The sequence below is a fragment of the Colias eurytheme genome, chromosome 21, assembly GCF_061535395.1.
Source record: "Colias eurytheme isolate Ceu_HAF_F1 chromosome 21, ilColEury1 Martin Lab GWU primary, whole genome shotgun sequence".
Classification (NCBI taxonomy): domain Eukaryota; kingdom Metazoa; phylum Arthropoda; class Insecta; order Lepidoptera; family Pieridae; genus Colias; species Colias eurytheme.
This window is the reverse complement of record NC_143000.1, coordinates 877,938-895,374: the sequence shown is the minus strand read 5'-3', so window position 1 is coordinate 895,374 and position 17,437 is coordinate 877,938. Positions and strand designations below refer to the sequence as shown.

Sequence of the window (17,437 nt, the reverse complement as noted above, 5' to 3'; positions counted from 1 at the left end):
TAAAAACTATCCTATGTGTTAATCCAAGTTACCCTCTATATGTGTGCTAAATTTCACTGTAATCGGTTCAGTAGATTTTACGTGAAAGAGTAACAAACATCCATACATCCATACATCCATACATCCATACATCCATACAAACTTTCGCCTTTATAATAGTATTAAGATAAGATTAAGATATTAAGATAAGCTTATAAGCTTATAATTTTTATATTATAGCTTATTTCGTTTGGGAATTAATAGTGATTGTGTTAATCCACCCTTACTAATATTATAAAATGTGAAAGTTTGTGAGCATGGATGGATGGATGTTTGTTATTCTTTCATGCAAATACTACTGAACCGTTTACAATGAAATTTGGTATGTAGGTAGCTGAAGACCCAGAACAAGTCATAGGCTACTCTTTATCCCGGAATTCCCCAGGAACGGGAACTATGAGGGTTTTTCTCATAAATCGAGTAACGTAATATGTAAAAAAATATCATATATCAAAACCGGCCATTCCGTACTATGGGGACACCCTTTGGGCTTTGATATTTAAGTTTTAGTATTTGTCGTTATAGCGGCAACAGAAATACAGCCTGGAGACAGAAAGGCAGACAACAAAGTCCCATTTTATCCTTTCAGTGTGGAACCTTAAAAATCGTATTAGCGCACATTCATTGTGATAAGGATTATAAATATAAAACATACCAAACAATGATATTATTTATGTATTTATTAATTATAGCTTGTCTCATAAGTAACTATGTGATTAATCTAATATAGCCATAAATTGCAATCATCCCATTATATGTATAAGGAATCTATAGTCATTGTGTAATACAAACCACATGTTTTTATTTACATTTTCTTTAGGAATTATTGTCGTTTGTATACTCACAGATTAATCAAGAAAAATTTAATATGTGTGATGTATGAAATCACACTAAAAAATTTAATAAAAGTTAATATAAACACAGGCATAAAAATTTAATAAAAAATAGAATTAGAAAAAAAAACAATATTAAGAATGAATATAGTAGTAGAAGAACGAAGTATATGCAGTGGAACATAGAACCTTTTCTTTTATAATTTAAAATAATAACTAATTTTGCAGAATAATAGATACAATTTCAGTGTCAACTCATTAAACATTTTTTTCAAATGTCAACAAGAACTGTTGCAAGCTGATCCCTGCTTCGCGGGGATCTTTTTCAGTATAAAAAAACAACAAACCTAACCCACCACCTTATCCCAACTAACGACTATGCTAAATGACGTTCAGTCAAGTTGTTGAACATTACATACCAAGGTGTCCTTCAGTCATTCAATCAATTAGCAGATTCAACAAGATGACTGTGACATTATTAATAAATAATAAATAAATATTTCAGGACAATTTTCATACACGGCACAATCTGATGGTTATGAAAACCAGATGGCTGATAAACATACATATACATAATTTTAAATGTATACTTAATAAGTTAATATAGATAATTAACACCCAGACACAGAGCAAACATCTATGTTCATCACACAAATATTTGCCCCGGGTGGGAATCGAATCCACAGCCTCTGGCTTTGAAGGCAGGGCCAAGCCCAGCAAGCCAGGGTCAGCCAAAATTTATTATTTGATTTCTTATGGAGATAATATTGATAGACTTGATATAGAGATAATACAAATTTTTAAATATCTGCAAAGTTAAATAGACATTTTCAGATATTATAAGTATTAAATTTTTTAAATATAGATCATACTTAATACGCATAATCAAGATACAGAAGCAAAACATTATGAATGAATTTAAAAACAGTAATTATCTTGTTTTGCATTATTAAAGTATATATTATCAACCTTGATCTTAACATTTTCCTGTTCAAATCAATCAATAATTATATAATACTAGCGGTCCGCCCCGGCTTCGCCCATGGTACCTACATGTTTAAACTATCCTATCTCTCAAGTTGTATCGAACTGCACATGGTGTGCGAATTTTATTATAATCGGTTAAGTGGTTTATGAGTCCATTGAGGACAAACATTGTGACACGAGATTTATATATAACTAGCGGCCCGCCCCGGCTTCGCCCGTGGTACATATGAAAAATAGATGTTGGCCGATTCTCAGACTTACCCGATATGCACAGAAAATTTCATGAGAATCGGTCCACCCGTTTCGGAGGAGTATGCAGACTAACATTGTGACACGAGAATTTTATATATAAGATAAGATGAGAATTATCATTATTGCTTACTATTCCATATCTAAAATCTGATACATATGTATGTATATTGAAAAAAAAAACGAAAAACCTTCAAGTAGGAACAAATTTTAAAATTCAAGCTTTTTAAATAAAGGAACATTTTTAATTTCAAACATTATTCTAATAAGAATCTACGTAAAGTTTTTCGATAGAATCTACGTAAAGTTTTTCGATAGAATTGAATCATTTGCAGATTTACTTGTGCGAAGGCACGGAAATATATCTCATTTAAATTCAATAAATTTTATATCCTTTTGATTACTAAGCCACAACAAAAGATAATTTAAACGCAAAACAAGAATCGCCCACACAAGCCCAATGTCACGATACAAAACATTTGATTATTTCGAAACGGAATTGTCTAAGGCCAAAAATAGATCATGGATATTTTGAAAACACTCACCTTTTGTATCAGAACCCTCCATGGCATTGCTGGAATATATTTTTCATAAAAAAATAAATGGAAAAGCACCTAAATCGCACGCTAAAGGTCCATAATTCCTACGATTGACGTGAATGACTAATAAGCATAGACAATACATTATACAGTAGTGAGATATTGACATCTGCCAAATGTTTGTCAGATCACTTTTTCAATATCCGGATACTTGAGCGGATACTAGATTCTCGCTTAGCTTTACTCTATGGTAAACTTTTAATATTCAGGTTATTATTTTTGAAACTAGCGGTCCGCCCCGGCTACTCCTGTGGTACATTCTGCGTTTTCTCTCCATTAGAACTATCCTCGTACTTCAAGGCATATAAAAAAGAATTAACGAAATCGGTTCAGCCGTTCTCTAGTTTTGCGCTTATTTACATTACATTTGGTGATTCATTTTTATTATAATACTTATAGAATAGATTTGAATTTCATTACTTGACATTATGCAAGCAGAAATGCTCATATTTTCAAATATGATTTTAGTAGTTTTTTCGTAACCTCTAGTTTAAAAATTGTAATGAGTTAAAAGACAATCGTTTTTTTTTTGGATAAGGTGGCAATGAAAAATATTGATAAAATTTTGCCAGCTAAAAATTATCTTGATCAAAAATAAATCTTATCAACCAAAATAAAATGCGATAATATCGATTCAAGTTATCATTCTAATGAATAGCATTAGTAATATGATATTATTAAAAATTTCTAACTAACTATACGGATTATCTTGATATTTTTTATGAATAAAGTAAAAATATTATCTGCTAGAAATACAAAAATATTGGCACTATGGCACTGCACTGTGCACAGCAAAAATACGATAAAGTTAATTCTATTCTTTTCGTAAATCGCAAACCATAATATATAATACCATAATATATATGTTTTCTTTTTACATAATATTACAAACACGACACCGATTTGTATGTACTTTGCGTGCCAAATAAGAATAGGACTGTCAAGACGCCATATTGTTCAGTAATACGCGCTAACTTCATTACCAAAGCGTATGGTGTGCAAAAAAATCAATAAAGTTAATGTACGCTTTGTTGGTATTTCTAATACATTTCACGCTAAATTTATTATGAATGAGTAGCATTTGAAAATAAAAGCACGTATATAAAAAAAAACATAGGTATATATTATTTCAGTTTTTATCAATCGGATAATATTTCCTCTACACCACTTAACACAGCGTCATCGTCGTCGTATTCTGAATCTTCATTGCTGTCGCTGTCACTGCTATCTCCGCATTAACTATGAAAATGTTAACTTTTTATGAATACTGTTTCCACACCTGTATAATTAATTTATCCATAATCCATCAGTGAAATTCAATAAATAGTATTTTTTAATGAATATGACGATTATACAATAATTAAATATAATCATGAACAATAAAAAATAATTAACTACATATATGAAAATTCTTTTTCGCACATTTTTGCTGGCAGTACTAATTTGACAGTTTTCGTGTGAAGTTGGCAGCAAGCGCGGTCCTATTCTTAGTTGGCACGCATAGTATATGTCGTGGCCCTAACGTAGATTTGCTCATTTCATAAAATGATTGATCATTTCACGAAATGGTCGCATTTCATGAAATGGCCAACATAGTTTGAACAGATCGTTGAATCGTCACAGCAAATCAAAATATTTATAAGATAACAGTTAATAAATACATATTATAGGACAATAATTTTACACACAGTAGGTAAACAAATGTGGTAAAATACATCTAATATAATATAATAGTCTTCTTTTTATATTTTTATTAACTACCTGAAGTACGTACGTAGGTACGTACCATCTTAGACCGCATCTTAGCTTTCCATCAGGCGAGATTGTGGTCAAGCGCTTCCCTAAAAAAATACCTGAGCCCCGTGGGCGAATTGACAAAGCGGTTTTTTCGTATGTAATGTTTGAAAATATCTCGGCAAAAGCTAATCCTTTCGAGTCACGTTTAGATAGATTAGGTTTTGTCGAGTAATATGCATACACAAAAGCTCATCTATTAGAGAATCTCTAATCTAACTATGTTCATGTTTATAAGAAAGTCGTGTTAGTAACTCCACTTATAACTCAAGAACGGCTGAACCGATTTAGCTGAAAATTGGCAGGGAGGTAGTTTAGAGCACATAGAGTCAGGAGAAGGACATTGGATACTAAATATGTACCACGGGCGAAGAAGGGGCGGACCACTAGTAGTCTAATAGTTATGCTTTGTAAATTCGCACCCCGTGGTCACAGTTGCACTATTATAATAAATAAATTGTAATACTGTGCCGTGGTTGTACCCGCATTGCTCTGGTTCTAATAGTCTTAACGATAACGTGATGATATTCTATCGCCTATAGCCTTCCTCGATAAATGGCCTGCGCCTGGCGCGTTCAAGCAAACAAACAAATCCTTGAGCTTTATAATACTAGCAGGATAGATGAGTTACCAACACCAAGACCTCTTCAACTGTCAAACTCTTTATTTTCTTCCCGTTCTCAAGAAAATTTAGTCTCTAGTTGTATACGTAGTATATTATTATTAGTCTGTGTCTCTAGTATTTATTATATAATATTTACATATTGGGGTTTTGTTACCCATGTAAAATAAAAGTTGTGTCTTGGTATTAACTAATAGCTCTGTGCATGTGCGTATTATTTGGCGTATTAACCATTGAGATAATATTACTACGTATGGAGGAGACACCACGAACAAAATCTATGCGCCATTTTTTTGCTCTAACTAAGTTTTAAAAATTATTATCTAGTTAGGTACTTACCGATGAAAGTTATTCCTTTGCACTTTTCCGTATTATTTGTATTATTTGTGCAATATCGTGACACACACGAAGGCACATTTGATGCGTTTCACTTTAAAACCATTAAAAAAAACCGCTCAACATACGCCATATGGCGTATATAAACGGTTTTTTTACGGAACATAAGTGATGTAGGCGGTGTCGTCTCCATATGTATATCTCAATGGTATTAACTGGAGAAAATTAACGGTCGAATCCTCGGGTCGAATCTATTTGAAATTCGGTCAAGTGCGTTCCGTTTCGGGACGCCACAGATAATAAAATTAATATAGATAATAAAAGTGGCAACGCCACATATCCATACTCCATAGGAAATACATTTATGCAGTCTTTCTCGAAATTAAATTTTCTATTTTCCATGTTTACTGATTTATATCGTTTTAATTTATATGATCTTAGATAGACGATAAACTTGTCTATTGATATTATCTATCTGCTATCACAACTCACTTCTTCATTGTTTTCCACGAAAAACGTAATATGTAATACCTATTTAAAATTTCCGCACAAAACAAACAAAATATGCAGGGTTTATTTTCGAAATTATTTAACTTTAGGGGGATGAAAAATTAAAAAAAAAATCAGTTAGTAATAAATATTTGAGAAGCATCAAATCGACATATTTTATCCTTAATACCTCTGTAAGCTACCACAATGTAGAGTTTCGTATAAGAAATTATTGGGCGTCTCATCAAAATAAAGCTATTCACTGAAAACTAGCTTGATAGTAATCAAGTGCAAAAATGGGTGATGGATCCTGAACTAACTATCACTACGAATTTTATTCGCAAGCTTAGAAAGGATTTTCTTTTTTTCGAATTTCGAAAAAAATCATAGATAACAGAGTGATGATATTAATTAAAAAATAACTTTTAGGTTTAATGTTGCTATTACATAAAATTATACAAGAGCGGGTTATTTAAAAAAAAATGGCGGTAATTTTAGCAAACTTTTTTTAAAATAACCCGTCACAACACGTCAATCTCTCCACGCGAATAATAATTGCACCCTCCAAAATGTGTTTAAATACGTTGACAAAGTTATTAAGTTGTTCAAGTGGTTGGCCATTTCAACATTATTTATTTTCGGTTTAATTTAGAAAATCAAACAAATGATCAGAAATAAATATTGAGTTGAAATATTTTACGCCAATGGAGTGATAGCTACAAAATCGGGTAAGTACTGTAATAATTGTTAAAACGTTAAAGATACTGTGGATATACTTAGGTAGGTACCTAATATAGGTATTTGTGGATTAAAAAATACATTTTAAATGAAACCAACATAAGATACAATTTTATCAACGCGTTAATAAGTAGACCGTACTGTGTAGACGCAAAGGTTTATGAGAATGTAAGCATGCAAATATTATGTACATTTAAAAAAGACGGGTTGCACTCCGGGAGTGCCAGCAGAAGTGAAAACTTGATTATTAACGTTGAGCATGTTTGATATTTTGGAATCGCTTTTTCGATCAGATCACGTGTCCTGACGCGAGTTTAAGATTTTTTACCCATTACAGAAAAAGTGCTAAACAACACTTGAAAGTGACTAAAAAGATGATCAACTTTCTAAGCTGCACACTGCACAATTTTTGCGTATTTTTCGCGATGAATGAGATTACAAAAGTTATAATTGAATGTTTTGTTTGTTTTAGGCATCAGCAAAGCAGATTATATCTGAGGACTACATTGAAAACTTGAAAACAGAAGGTAAGTCACATTATTAATAATAAACATTTTCTTTATTTGTTTGTTGTCGGGATAAATAGGTAATTAAATCGCAGTCGTTAAAGTTTTTCAATTCAATTTTCAGTCGGATCCTACTTCCTATATCGATGTATGTATATGTATGTGTAGGTGTGTATGTTTGTTACTTTTTCACGAAAAAGCTATTGAACCGACTACAATGAAATTTAGCACACATATAGAGGGTAACTTGGATTATAGGATAGCTAGGATAGGTTTTATCCCGGAAATCCCACGAGAACGGGAACTATGCGGGTTTTTCTTTAAAAAAGCGAGCGAAGCAAAGAACACTTATACCACAGACTAATAATAATATACTACGTATACAACTTATACTCTAAAAAAGAGGGGCGAAGCCGCGGGCGGAAAGCTAGTTTAAGAAAAGGGGGAGGTTCTCAATTCGATTGTATTTTTTTTAGTTCATCTAACAGAACTTTCGATAGCTACTGTGACTAAGTGAACCGATTTTAATGAAACTTTTTATAAGATGACTAGCGACCCGCCCCGGCTTCGCACGGGTATAAAATATATAGCCGGGCGGCCGGCCGGTACCGCCGCAAACGCTACGTCCCGCTATTTTTAAATCTGTAATATCTTCGAAAATATTCACTTAAATCATACGGCGTAAAGGGTCATATAGATCTAATGTATTCAAGGTATTAATTTGGTTAAGGATTAATGCTGTATTGGTTAAAATCGCTTCGAAAATTAGCCATTATTTGTCGTAAAAAGTAAATGACAAAAAAGTTATTGTGGGTTATCCATAAGAGATAGACATATACCATCGCGGACTTTTCTGTAGACCTTTTCAATGTGTATAATACTTAGTACATTATTTTGATAAAACTAGTAGGGTTCAGCTTGCGTTTGCAATGTAAGCGGAAAAAATGTAATTTTTTATGACATCACAATAGAAACCTCAAAAATAACAGTACTTCTCTACTATTTAATGGGTGTTATTATACATATAAACCTTCCTCTTGAATCACTTTATCTATTAAAAAAAACCGCATCAAAATCCGTTGCGTAGTTTCAAAGATTTAAGCGTACAAAGGGACATAGGGACAGAGAAAGCGACTTTGTTTTATACTATGTAGTGATGATGATGCATCAAGTCCTAACCTCCGCCGAATATAATTTTGTTTCGTTTACCGCGTAGTGATGACGATTTAAATCAAAACATCAGGTACCAGGAAAGCAGACGTTCCAGAGAGATTGCAATTCTCTCTAAATGTGTGCAATTGTATACACGCACACAAATGCAATATAAGTTCATTTATGGACGCTTTCCACGCGGCTTTTCATATTGAATTTGTTTCTTGACGATGGATATTATGCTGAAGGTATTTTTTGTAAATTCGTGGATAGATCTATGATACAGGGTGACGCTGAAGGGAGAAATCTATGATAAATGATAATTAATTAATGTAAAACCTAATAATGTATAGTTATTTGTTTCCAAGTTAATTATTAATATCGCAGAATGCCATTTAAAATAAAAATTATTTACTTACATTGAAGATAATTTGTAGACTAGGGAAAAATACACGAACTACATGAATTTCAAAAATATAAATATATATAAAATATTAGGTATAATTATTAAACTCAGACATTACAAATTATTTCGATGTATATAAAAATTACCGAGATAGCATACATAAAGCCACGACCCTTGTTTACAAAAGTGTCCCGTAACTCAAAACATTGTACCAGGCTGCTAGGAATGGGAAGAGCTTTATCGAAACTTGATCAATATATTGTTTTGAAATTCACGACACTGTACCAAGTCCTTTTAACTTTCAGGAGATGTAGATATTATGATTTATAAGTAGCTGAAGTTACAACCGGAAATTAGTATACCTATTAAATATAATTTAGATAAAAACACGTGTGGCACTCGAGGACTGCCGCGGTAAAGCTATTGTATAGCATGCCTTCAAGCCACACCTCTGCCCGTCGGAGTGGGGAGCGTGAGGTTTTTTCGTTACGGAATTTCTAGAGTCGGTCCGCGCGCTGCTATAGAAGGCCTGCGATAGAAGCTATGCAATAGCTTAATAAAAATCAATATAGTTTTTAAAAACTAAAAAAAAAACGCTTAAATTCATGAAATTATTGTATTGTCACTGATCCTTGACTTGATAATTGTACAAAGTTTGAATTAAACATGTCCTTTTAAAAGTGGGTAAAAATCGAGTCAAAATTTAAAGTTTTCTAACAAGAAATGAAGATTCTTATCACTCATGTTTCCACCATAGAGAGAAAAATTAACATTATAAACGAAAATAAAAGAAAATCATGAAATGTATTTATTTTGTATTGAAGACCTTATTGTCTATAATTCTTCCATTTACCGACAAAATTCTACATAGATTCGTATGAATATCTAAAATATATTCGTACAACACATTATATCCCTAAACAAGCCCTGGACTTTGTTGATGTGTGTATTTTGGGTGTTTCGGCAAAAAGTTCCAACAATTGAATTGTTCTTACTTAAGTTTCATTCGTCCAGGACCGTTTCATTCCTGGTACAAGGAAGTCACTAGCACTGATTTCGAGGAATTGGACGATGAACAAACAACAACAACTCCCGCTCTAACTACACCAGAAGCACTTCCAGCAACAACAGTTCCTTCAACAACAATTGTACCAGGATTGACCACCCAACACCAGAAGTGACCACTCCATCACCAGAAGATGATGAAAGTGATGAAAGTGAAGAAAGTGACGAAAGTGATGAAGATGAAACTGTCAACAAAATTCTGAAGAAACTCAAAATACGCGTCAAAGTTATGGTCGATATTGAAGAAGTATAAGAGCAAAAATGGTCAAAATTCAAATCAAAGAGATCGTTGAACAAATTGAGTAAATAAAGTTCATTGTTGAAGTTGAAATAATTAAAGTTTTCTAAATTAAACGCATGAGATCAATTTGTGTTGTTAAACGTACTTTTTCTTTTTCTTTTTGCCTTTCCTGCATGACAAAACCGAAACGCATGTAACGTTTGGGTTTTTCGATGCTTTGCATGTTCTATGCGAACGAGATACGATATAAATTTTTTTATGCCACTTTTGTATTTAATCCGAATTCTGCACTTTTGTATGTACTCATATACCTGCACTAATGTTGTTGATGACTCACTGATGGCTCACACAAGTTCACGTTAAAAACTGTTTCACCAGGCACCATTACGTGTACTGTAAAATGACATTTATTATTTCATTACTACTTAGTTCTTTATACTTTTCACTAAGTTTTCACTTCTACGCCGGCATGCCTTCATTCTTTTGCAGTAGCTGGATACCTTATAGTCTTTATCTTTGTGTCCTGTAATATTTTCATGTCAATAAACTACAATATCTTTTGTACAATTACCAGCTTCTAAGAAATGTAGTGTTCCTTGAAATCTCACTGCCAAGTGCTACCCAATATCTTATCAATAAAATCAAACCTAATCAGTCAATTAATAATTTTATCTGCTAATTGCTGCGATCCTTTGTATTTAAGTTTGCCAGTCGGGAAGGAAGAAGTAGTAGTCAAGATGTGGAGTAAAGTAGTGTTTGTAGCATTATTATGCCATTTGGTAAGTTTGTATATTAATTTGAGTACTATTTATTAGAATAATCGTGACTTGTTTACTATTTTACTGTCAGGAATATCCCCCACTAGAAAATTTATGTTTGTCTCCGAAAAAAAAACTATTACGGTCAGTGTATTTAGCAAAGTGTAGATTTACGATTAAACTAGTTAATATTATTACCTATTTTTGCACTTCAACTTCCCGTTTGAACCCGAAAGTCTGTGAGAATAAAATCTAGGAGTTTGTCACGCAAAAAGTGCTGATCGTCTCTGAATGAAAATCAGCTGAAATTCTGTTGAATTCGGAATTCAGTCTTGTATTGGCGCGTAATCCGACCCTTGTGATCTATTTGAAATGTATGTTATTTTTTCCATATTTTAAAGTTCTGAGGCAAAGGCAATGAAGGTTCTAATTTAATGTTATTCATTTCAGGCATCATCAAAGCAGATTATATCAACAACTTATGTTGAAAATTTGAGATCTGCAGGTAAGCCCTATAAAATAATTACACCTATTTATATAATTTATATAATGAATAGGCAGACGTTTGACCACGATCCCACTTGATGGGGAGCGGCGATTTGGTTTACTTGGATGCCTAGAAGAAGTCTGTTCATCCTCGCTTTGAAAAGGTCCAGATTGTATGATGCAGAAAATAAGGAGCTAGGGAGAGAGTTCCATTCCCTAGACGTTTTTATTAAAAAAGATGACTCGAAGCGACGTGTTCTAATAGGAGGGATATCTACAACAAAAGGATGGCAACCCTCGCCACGTCTCGAAGTGCGGTTGAGGAATGGAGATGAAGGGATTTCTTCTGTTCATAACAGAAGAAATCCCCGCTTGTTTTTGCGGATATCTTTATAACATAACTTAAGAAAGGCAAAGATGAAATAGGTACATAATGTAAATACCGCTCAGTCATTCTGCCCTCTTTTATTTTGTAAAACAGCAATTTCAAAAGTCCACTAATAAATCTCCATTGAATAATAAGATAATGATTAACGATGATAATGATCTTCCTGACCAAACTTCAGACATGGCGGCAAATCGCGATTGAGACTAGCCAACTGCGTAAGAGATATAAAATCACCAATAATAAAAGGGCGCCAGCGAACTTCAAAAGCAAAAACCAATTTATCGATACAATCAATTATATTAAATACCTATTTATCATGGAATCAATTTCCTTAATCGCCAAAGCAAATTTAATCACAGAAAAGAAATCAGAACTATTCCTAGGATAAAGTGTTATCAACACTGATTTATTTAGATAGTAACCATTAAATAGTCGCACGTTATTACTCTTTATAAGATAAAAGATTAAATTGTGATTATTCATTATCTGTTGTCGTCATTTGATTTTGCGCAAAATGGATATGTCGTTAGTAAATAAATATTTCTCTTTTTCAAGAAGAGAGTGAACAGGTACATTCTAGGGAAGCGCGGTCCATTCGAGGCCACAATATCTCAGCTTACCATCAGGCGACATCGTGGCCAAGCGCTCCCCTAATGTACAGTAAAAATAACACAATGATAAATAAGTTTCAAAGACGTATCAAAAGGATTGTCCACTAACACGCCCAACAACATTAGTGGTAAAATTATTTTACACACTCCATGTCATCCTTATAGATAAGGACGATATGATTTTTTAATAAAATACGTACAATTAGAAATTGAGTAGTGGAGCTGTTGACCATCAACTTTCACGAAAGTTCAGGCCTTCGATGTACAGAAGTTAAAAACCTCATCGAATTTAAGCCACTGCCAAAACCCTAGTTCCTGCTTAGACTTGCCAGAAATGGTGATTAACTCAGAAAGAAAATAAAATTAAATTTTAAATAAAATGCACAATCAATTTCAGACGGGCCCAACAGCCGTATCGTATCAGGATGGGATGCCCTTCCCGGCCAGATCCCCTACCAGGTTGCAGTGAGGATCCTTGACCAGCAGTTCAGGATCCTCGGCTGTGGTGGTTCCGCTATCCACGAGCAATGGGTGATCACTGCTGCTCATTGTACTGCCAAGTAAGTACTATTTATCTAACCTTTACCCAAAGATATTATAAATAAAAAGGTAGTCTATATGTATATAATATGAATGATTTATGATTAATATAAAATTAACTAATAAGTTACTTTAAGTATCGCTCTTTTATTTAATTCGCCAGCAGCTTCGCACGCGTATTCAAAGGAAAACCCGCATAATTCCCCTTCCTGTCTGATTTTGAGTTTAAAACTATACTATGCACTATATTTGCACACCCAATCGATGGGTAGAATATCTATAATTTGTAACTACATTCTTGCAAATAAATATAATTTGAATTTGAATTTGAATATGTCCTAATCCAAATTATTCCAAGATATGGATCTTCGTGTGTCAATTGTCATGAAAATCGTTTCGGCACTTTTCGCGTGAAGCAAAATAAAAAACGTACAAACTCCCGCATTGAGTATATATTGGTAGGATCATCTATTAAAAACCTTCAAGACATTTATTAATATCCACCGTTCAATATTACAGCTACAGATCAGTGACCATCCTCGGTGGACTCGTTCACATGCAGAACGCTGAATACGTGTCCGAATCATTCGAATGGTACAACTACCCGACTTTCAATTCCAACTCCCCTGGTGCTGTTCAGCCCAATGACGTTGCCTTGGTGAAACTGCAGAATCCTATGGTGTTCTCTGGTAAGTAAAATTGATTATTTGAACCCTGTTATTTACAAAAACTTTAGGAAGTGAACTTTTTTTTGTTCAAATAATATTAGCTAAATTTCTGCAATTCTGCAAAAATGAACGCGTAATACATGCAAACTACATAGTTGCAAAGATCTTAAACGAATTTAACAAGATGTACCTACCTACTGTCTTACCACAAAAAAAACTTTAGACAGGGTTTAACTTTAAGCGCTGGTTCTCTTTAATCTGGTTTTGTCGTATTTCACATAGACAACTATTAAAGTGACAGATCCCTGGTTTTAAAGTTAGATTTTAAGTGTAGTTTTTAATACAAATATTTAATATAACCTCTAATGTTTCAGCAAATCTACAAAGAGTCAAACTGCAATCGTCCGCCGATGCTTACAGGGAATACGCCGGTGACAGACTGATCGCTAGTGGATGGGGAAGGACATGGACTGATGGTAAGGATAGATAAATAAAAGAATGAAAAAATATAGAAAATACATTTATTTCCAAAACACAGTTATAAAAAGTACAAAATTAGGGCGAAGACGTCACACACACACCCTGTAGGTTTTGATTCCCTTGCGAATGTTGAAATTTGCAAAATCTTTTGATTGCGTTGGCTTACAACTTAGATTCAAAGGATCTTCAAAGGATCGTAGACTTGAGTATTCAATATAAATTTCAGCTTGACACTCCACGCGTTCCTGAGAAAAAGGGTAAGACAGACAGACAGACGGACGAAAAAGTTATCCTATAAGGGTATTTTTTCCTTTTGGGGTTCGGAACCCTAGAAATAAAATGTGTTGCATTATAATTTGCATTCTTAAAGTGTTGCATTATAATTTGCATTCTTAAAGTGTAGCATCATAATTTGCTTTTTTATAGTGTTGCATTATAATTTGCACTTTTAAAGTGTTGCATTATAATTTGCATTTTTAAAGTGTTGCATTATATTTGCACTTTTAAAATGTTGCATTATAATTTACATTCTTAAAGTGTTGCATTATATTTTGCATTTTTGAAGTGTTGCATTATAATTTGCATTATTAAAGTGTTGTATTATAATTTACCTTTTTAAAGTGTTGCATTATAATTTGCATTTTTAAAGTGTTGCATTATAATTTGCATTTTAAAGTGTTGCATTATAGTTTACATTTTAAAGTGTTGCATTATAATTTACATTCTTAAAGTGTTGCATTATAATTTGCATTTTTAAGTGTTGCATTATAATTTACATTCAAGTGTTGCATTATAATTTGCATTTTTAAAGTGTTGCATTATAATTTGCATTTTTTATGTGTTGCATTATAATTTGCATTTTAAAGTGGTTGCATTATAATTCCCACAGGTTTCACAACCGACATGCTCCAATGGGTATACCTAGTGGGTGTGGCCCAGTTCACCTGTACCAGGACATTCGGTAGTGTTGTGAATGAGAACTCCATTTGCGCCCGCCATTACAACGTGACGTCACAATCTATCTGCCAGGTATGTTTCTAAATACAGTTAAAAAACACGCATAGGGTAAATACAGTAAAAAAACTAAAACGAATTAATAAGTCGAATTTGGAAAGTTTAATTGGCTGCATATGACTTTTTAACTAACCTTCCCAAAAACGAGTGAAGATGTTGAATTTGTATTAATATTTATTTTTACTTTTAACCTAATTGCCAAGTTCTAGATTCACATTTTTTTCTTGTTTTTTTATGTTTGCATATTCTATTCTCCTCCTAGAAAAAATCAAATTATAAAACCGTTTATACATGTTTGCTTCGTTCAAACACAAGGCGCATTTGCTTTTTAAGGCCTTATCATAATTTATGATAATCGATATCATAATTTACATTGTCCTCCTATTTGAAATATATTTTATGATCGCTATTCTTCCTTCTTTTCTATCCTGCCTATTTCCATATTAGGGTGCTTATCCAGCAATATTGTGCGAGGAATGTGTTTGAAAAACCAATCATATCGCTTCATTTAGTTTGAAGTTTGAAACGATACTATTGGTTATTTACAAGCACATTCCTCGATGATGATGATGATCTGTGAATGAATTAATTAATGAACGATGATGATGACGAATGAATGAATGAATTGAACGATGATGATGACGAATGAATGAATGAACGATAATGATGACGAATGAATGAACGATGATGATGACGAATGAATGAATGGATGAATGAACGATGATGATGATTTATTTATTTATTTCTATAATTTCAGGGAGACAGTGGTGGTCCTCTAGTATACAAGGACTATGATGGAGTTCCCGTACTCATTGGTATCAGCAGCTTCGTAGCTGGTTCTGCGAGCGGAGGATGCCATTCCGGTCATCCTGCTGGTAAGTCAAATTGTTACCTAACCTTCCCAAGATATATATTGTAAATTAAAAATATATATTATTAATTATAATATAATATAATCATAATAATATAATAAAATATATATTACAAATAAATATTTAAAAATTATAATATATAAATAATAAATTAATAATAAGTTAAATTACCAGAAATCATAGGTTGCATGTCTACAGTATTAAAGATTAGGAATCTCGCCGTCTTTTCTATTGACATTTTTATAATTTTCAAAAATTTCATGATAATAATCAATATTATAAAAACAAGCTTTATTTTCACTGTATTAATTTTTGAGTTAGCTAAAACACGTAAGTAATGGACCATAAGGTTAACAATAAATAATTTCCAGGTTTCATCCGCCCGGGACCTTTCCACAACTGGTACCAACAAGTCACTGGCATCAACTTCGAGAGATTGGACGATGAACCAATAACAACAACATCCCGTCCAGAAAATATTACAACAACCTCCCGTCCAGAAAATACAACAACTCCCTTCCCAACAACAGCATTCCCTCCAACAAATATTACAACAACCTCCCCGCCAGAAAATATTACAACAACCTCCCGTCCAGAAAATATTACAACAACCTCCCGTCCAGAAAATATTACAACAACCTCCCGTCCAGAAAATATTACAACAACCTCCCGTCCAGAAAATATTACAACAACCTCCCGTCCAGAAAATATTACAACTCCCTTCCCGACAACAGCATTCCCTCCAACAAATACAACAACACCGATTCAGACAACAACAGCATCCCCAGATGTGACTGGCCAACCTGATGAAAGTGACGAAAGTGAAGAAAGTGACGAAAGTGATGAAGATGAAACTGTTAACAAAATTCTGAAGAAACTGAAAATCCGCGTCAAAGTTATGGTCGATATGAAGAAGTATAAGAGCAAGAACGGTCAAATCAGAGAGGTCGTGGACCAAATTGAGTAATTTTACAGTAAATGTTCATTGAAAAATGTTATTTATTTTTTTAAATTAAACGCATAAGATCAGTTTGTGATTTATTTCTTGAATAACCTAAAAGTCCAATGTCCAAGACTCAATAACGAATGTCGTTAGTTTTATAAGATAAAACTTCGTTAAAATATTTAACGTAACTATTGTTTTTCATTGCTCATCATTAATTGCTTATTTGTGTCTAAAATGAACAAATTAATGAAACCACCATTAACCAAAGTCGGTTTCTGAACACAGGAAAATAATTCATAAAATTTTAGCAAAACTTCATTTCTTTCTAATTTAACTTTATTTCGCTCTTATTTAAAAACTAGACAGAAAGAAAAGAGTAAGGCCGCCTGTCCATCTGCAAGAAAACTTCCGCAAGAAATGTCCGACAGTCTGTCTGACAGCAACTTGCAAGTCTAGTTGCAGGTGGAAACGCGGAATTAGACTTGCAAGCTGCTGTCAGACAGACTGTCGAACATTTCTTGCGGAAGTTTTCTTGCAGATGGACAGGCGGCAAGTATCTGATTAAAAAATGTATTGAAGTGAAAACTTCTTTAGCGGCGTTGAGCACTTTCTCTGTAA

The 17,437-nt window shown here is 33.2% G+C and overlaps 2 protein-coding genes across 2 annotated transcripts in view; one reads left to right on the top strand and one right to left on the bottom strand.

Annotated features, from left to right (window-relative positions):
• LIMK1 (LIM domain kinase 1) overlaps positions 1-2,767 on the bottom strand; it is a 50,774-nt gene extending 48,007 nt beyond the window's left edge. The window contains exon 1 of the mRNA XM_090114604.1: positions 2,654-2,767. Coding sequence (XP_089970730.1) covers positions 2,654-2,675 — 22 coding nt within the window. The 5' untranslated portion in view covers positions 2,676-2,767. The remainder of the gene's footprint in view (positions 1-2,653) is intronic.
• A 7,984-nt stretch (positions 2,768-10,751) lies between these two features.
• Positions 10,752-16,903, top strand: LOC149898874 (epithelial serine protease-like). The gene is made up of 8 exons (XM_090114411.1): positions 10,752-10,835; positions 11,265-11,319; positions 12,697-12,859; positions 13,359-13,528; positions 13,882-13,983; positions 14,877-15,016; positions 15,759-15,876; positions 16,245-16,903. The coding sequence occupies exons 1-8, from the start codon at positions 10,794-10,796 to the stop codon at positions 16,838-16,840; spliced, it is 1,386 nt and encodes a 461-aa protein (XP_089970537.1). The 5' UTR covers positions 10,752-10,793; the 3' UTR covers positions 16,841-16,903.
• Positions 16,904-17,437: the final 534 nt, after the last annotated feature.

Bases quoted from the DNA above. Each gene is read 5' to 3' on its own strand.
- LOC149898874 (XM_090114411.1), top strand. From the start codon at position 10,794: ATGTGGAGTAAAGTAGTGTTTGTAGCATTATTATGCCATTTG. The intron at 10,836-11,264 runs GTAAGTTTGTAT...TATTCATTTCAG, and splicing joins TAGCATTATTATGCCATTTG to GCATCATCAAAGCAGATTAT. The intron at 15,877-16,244 runs GTAAGTCAAATT...AATAATTTCCAG, and splicing joins CCATTCCGGTCATCCTGCTG to GTTTCATCCGCCCGGGACCT.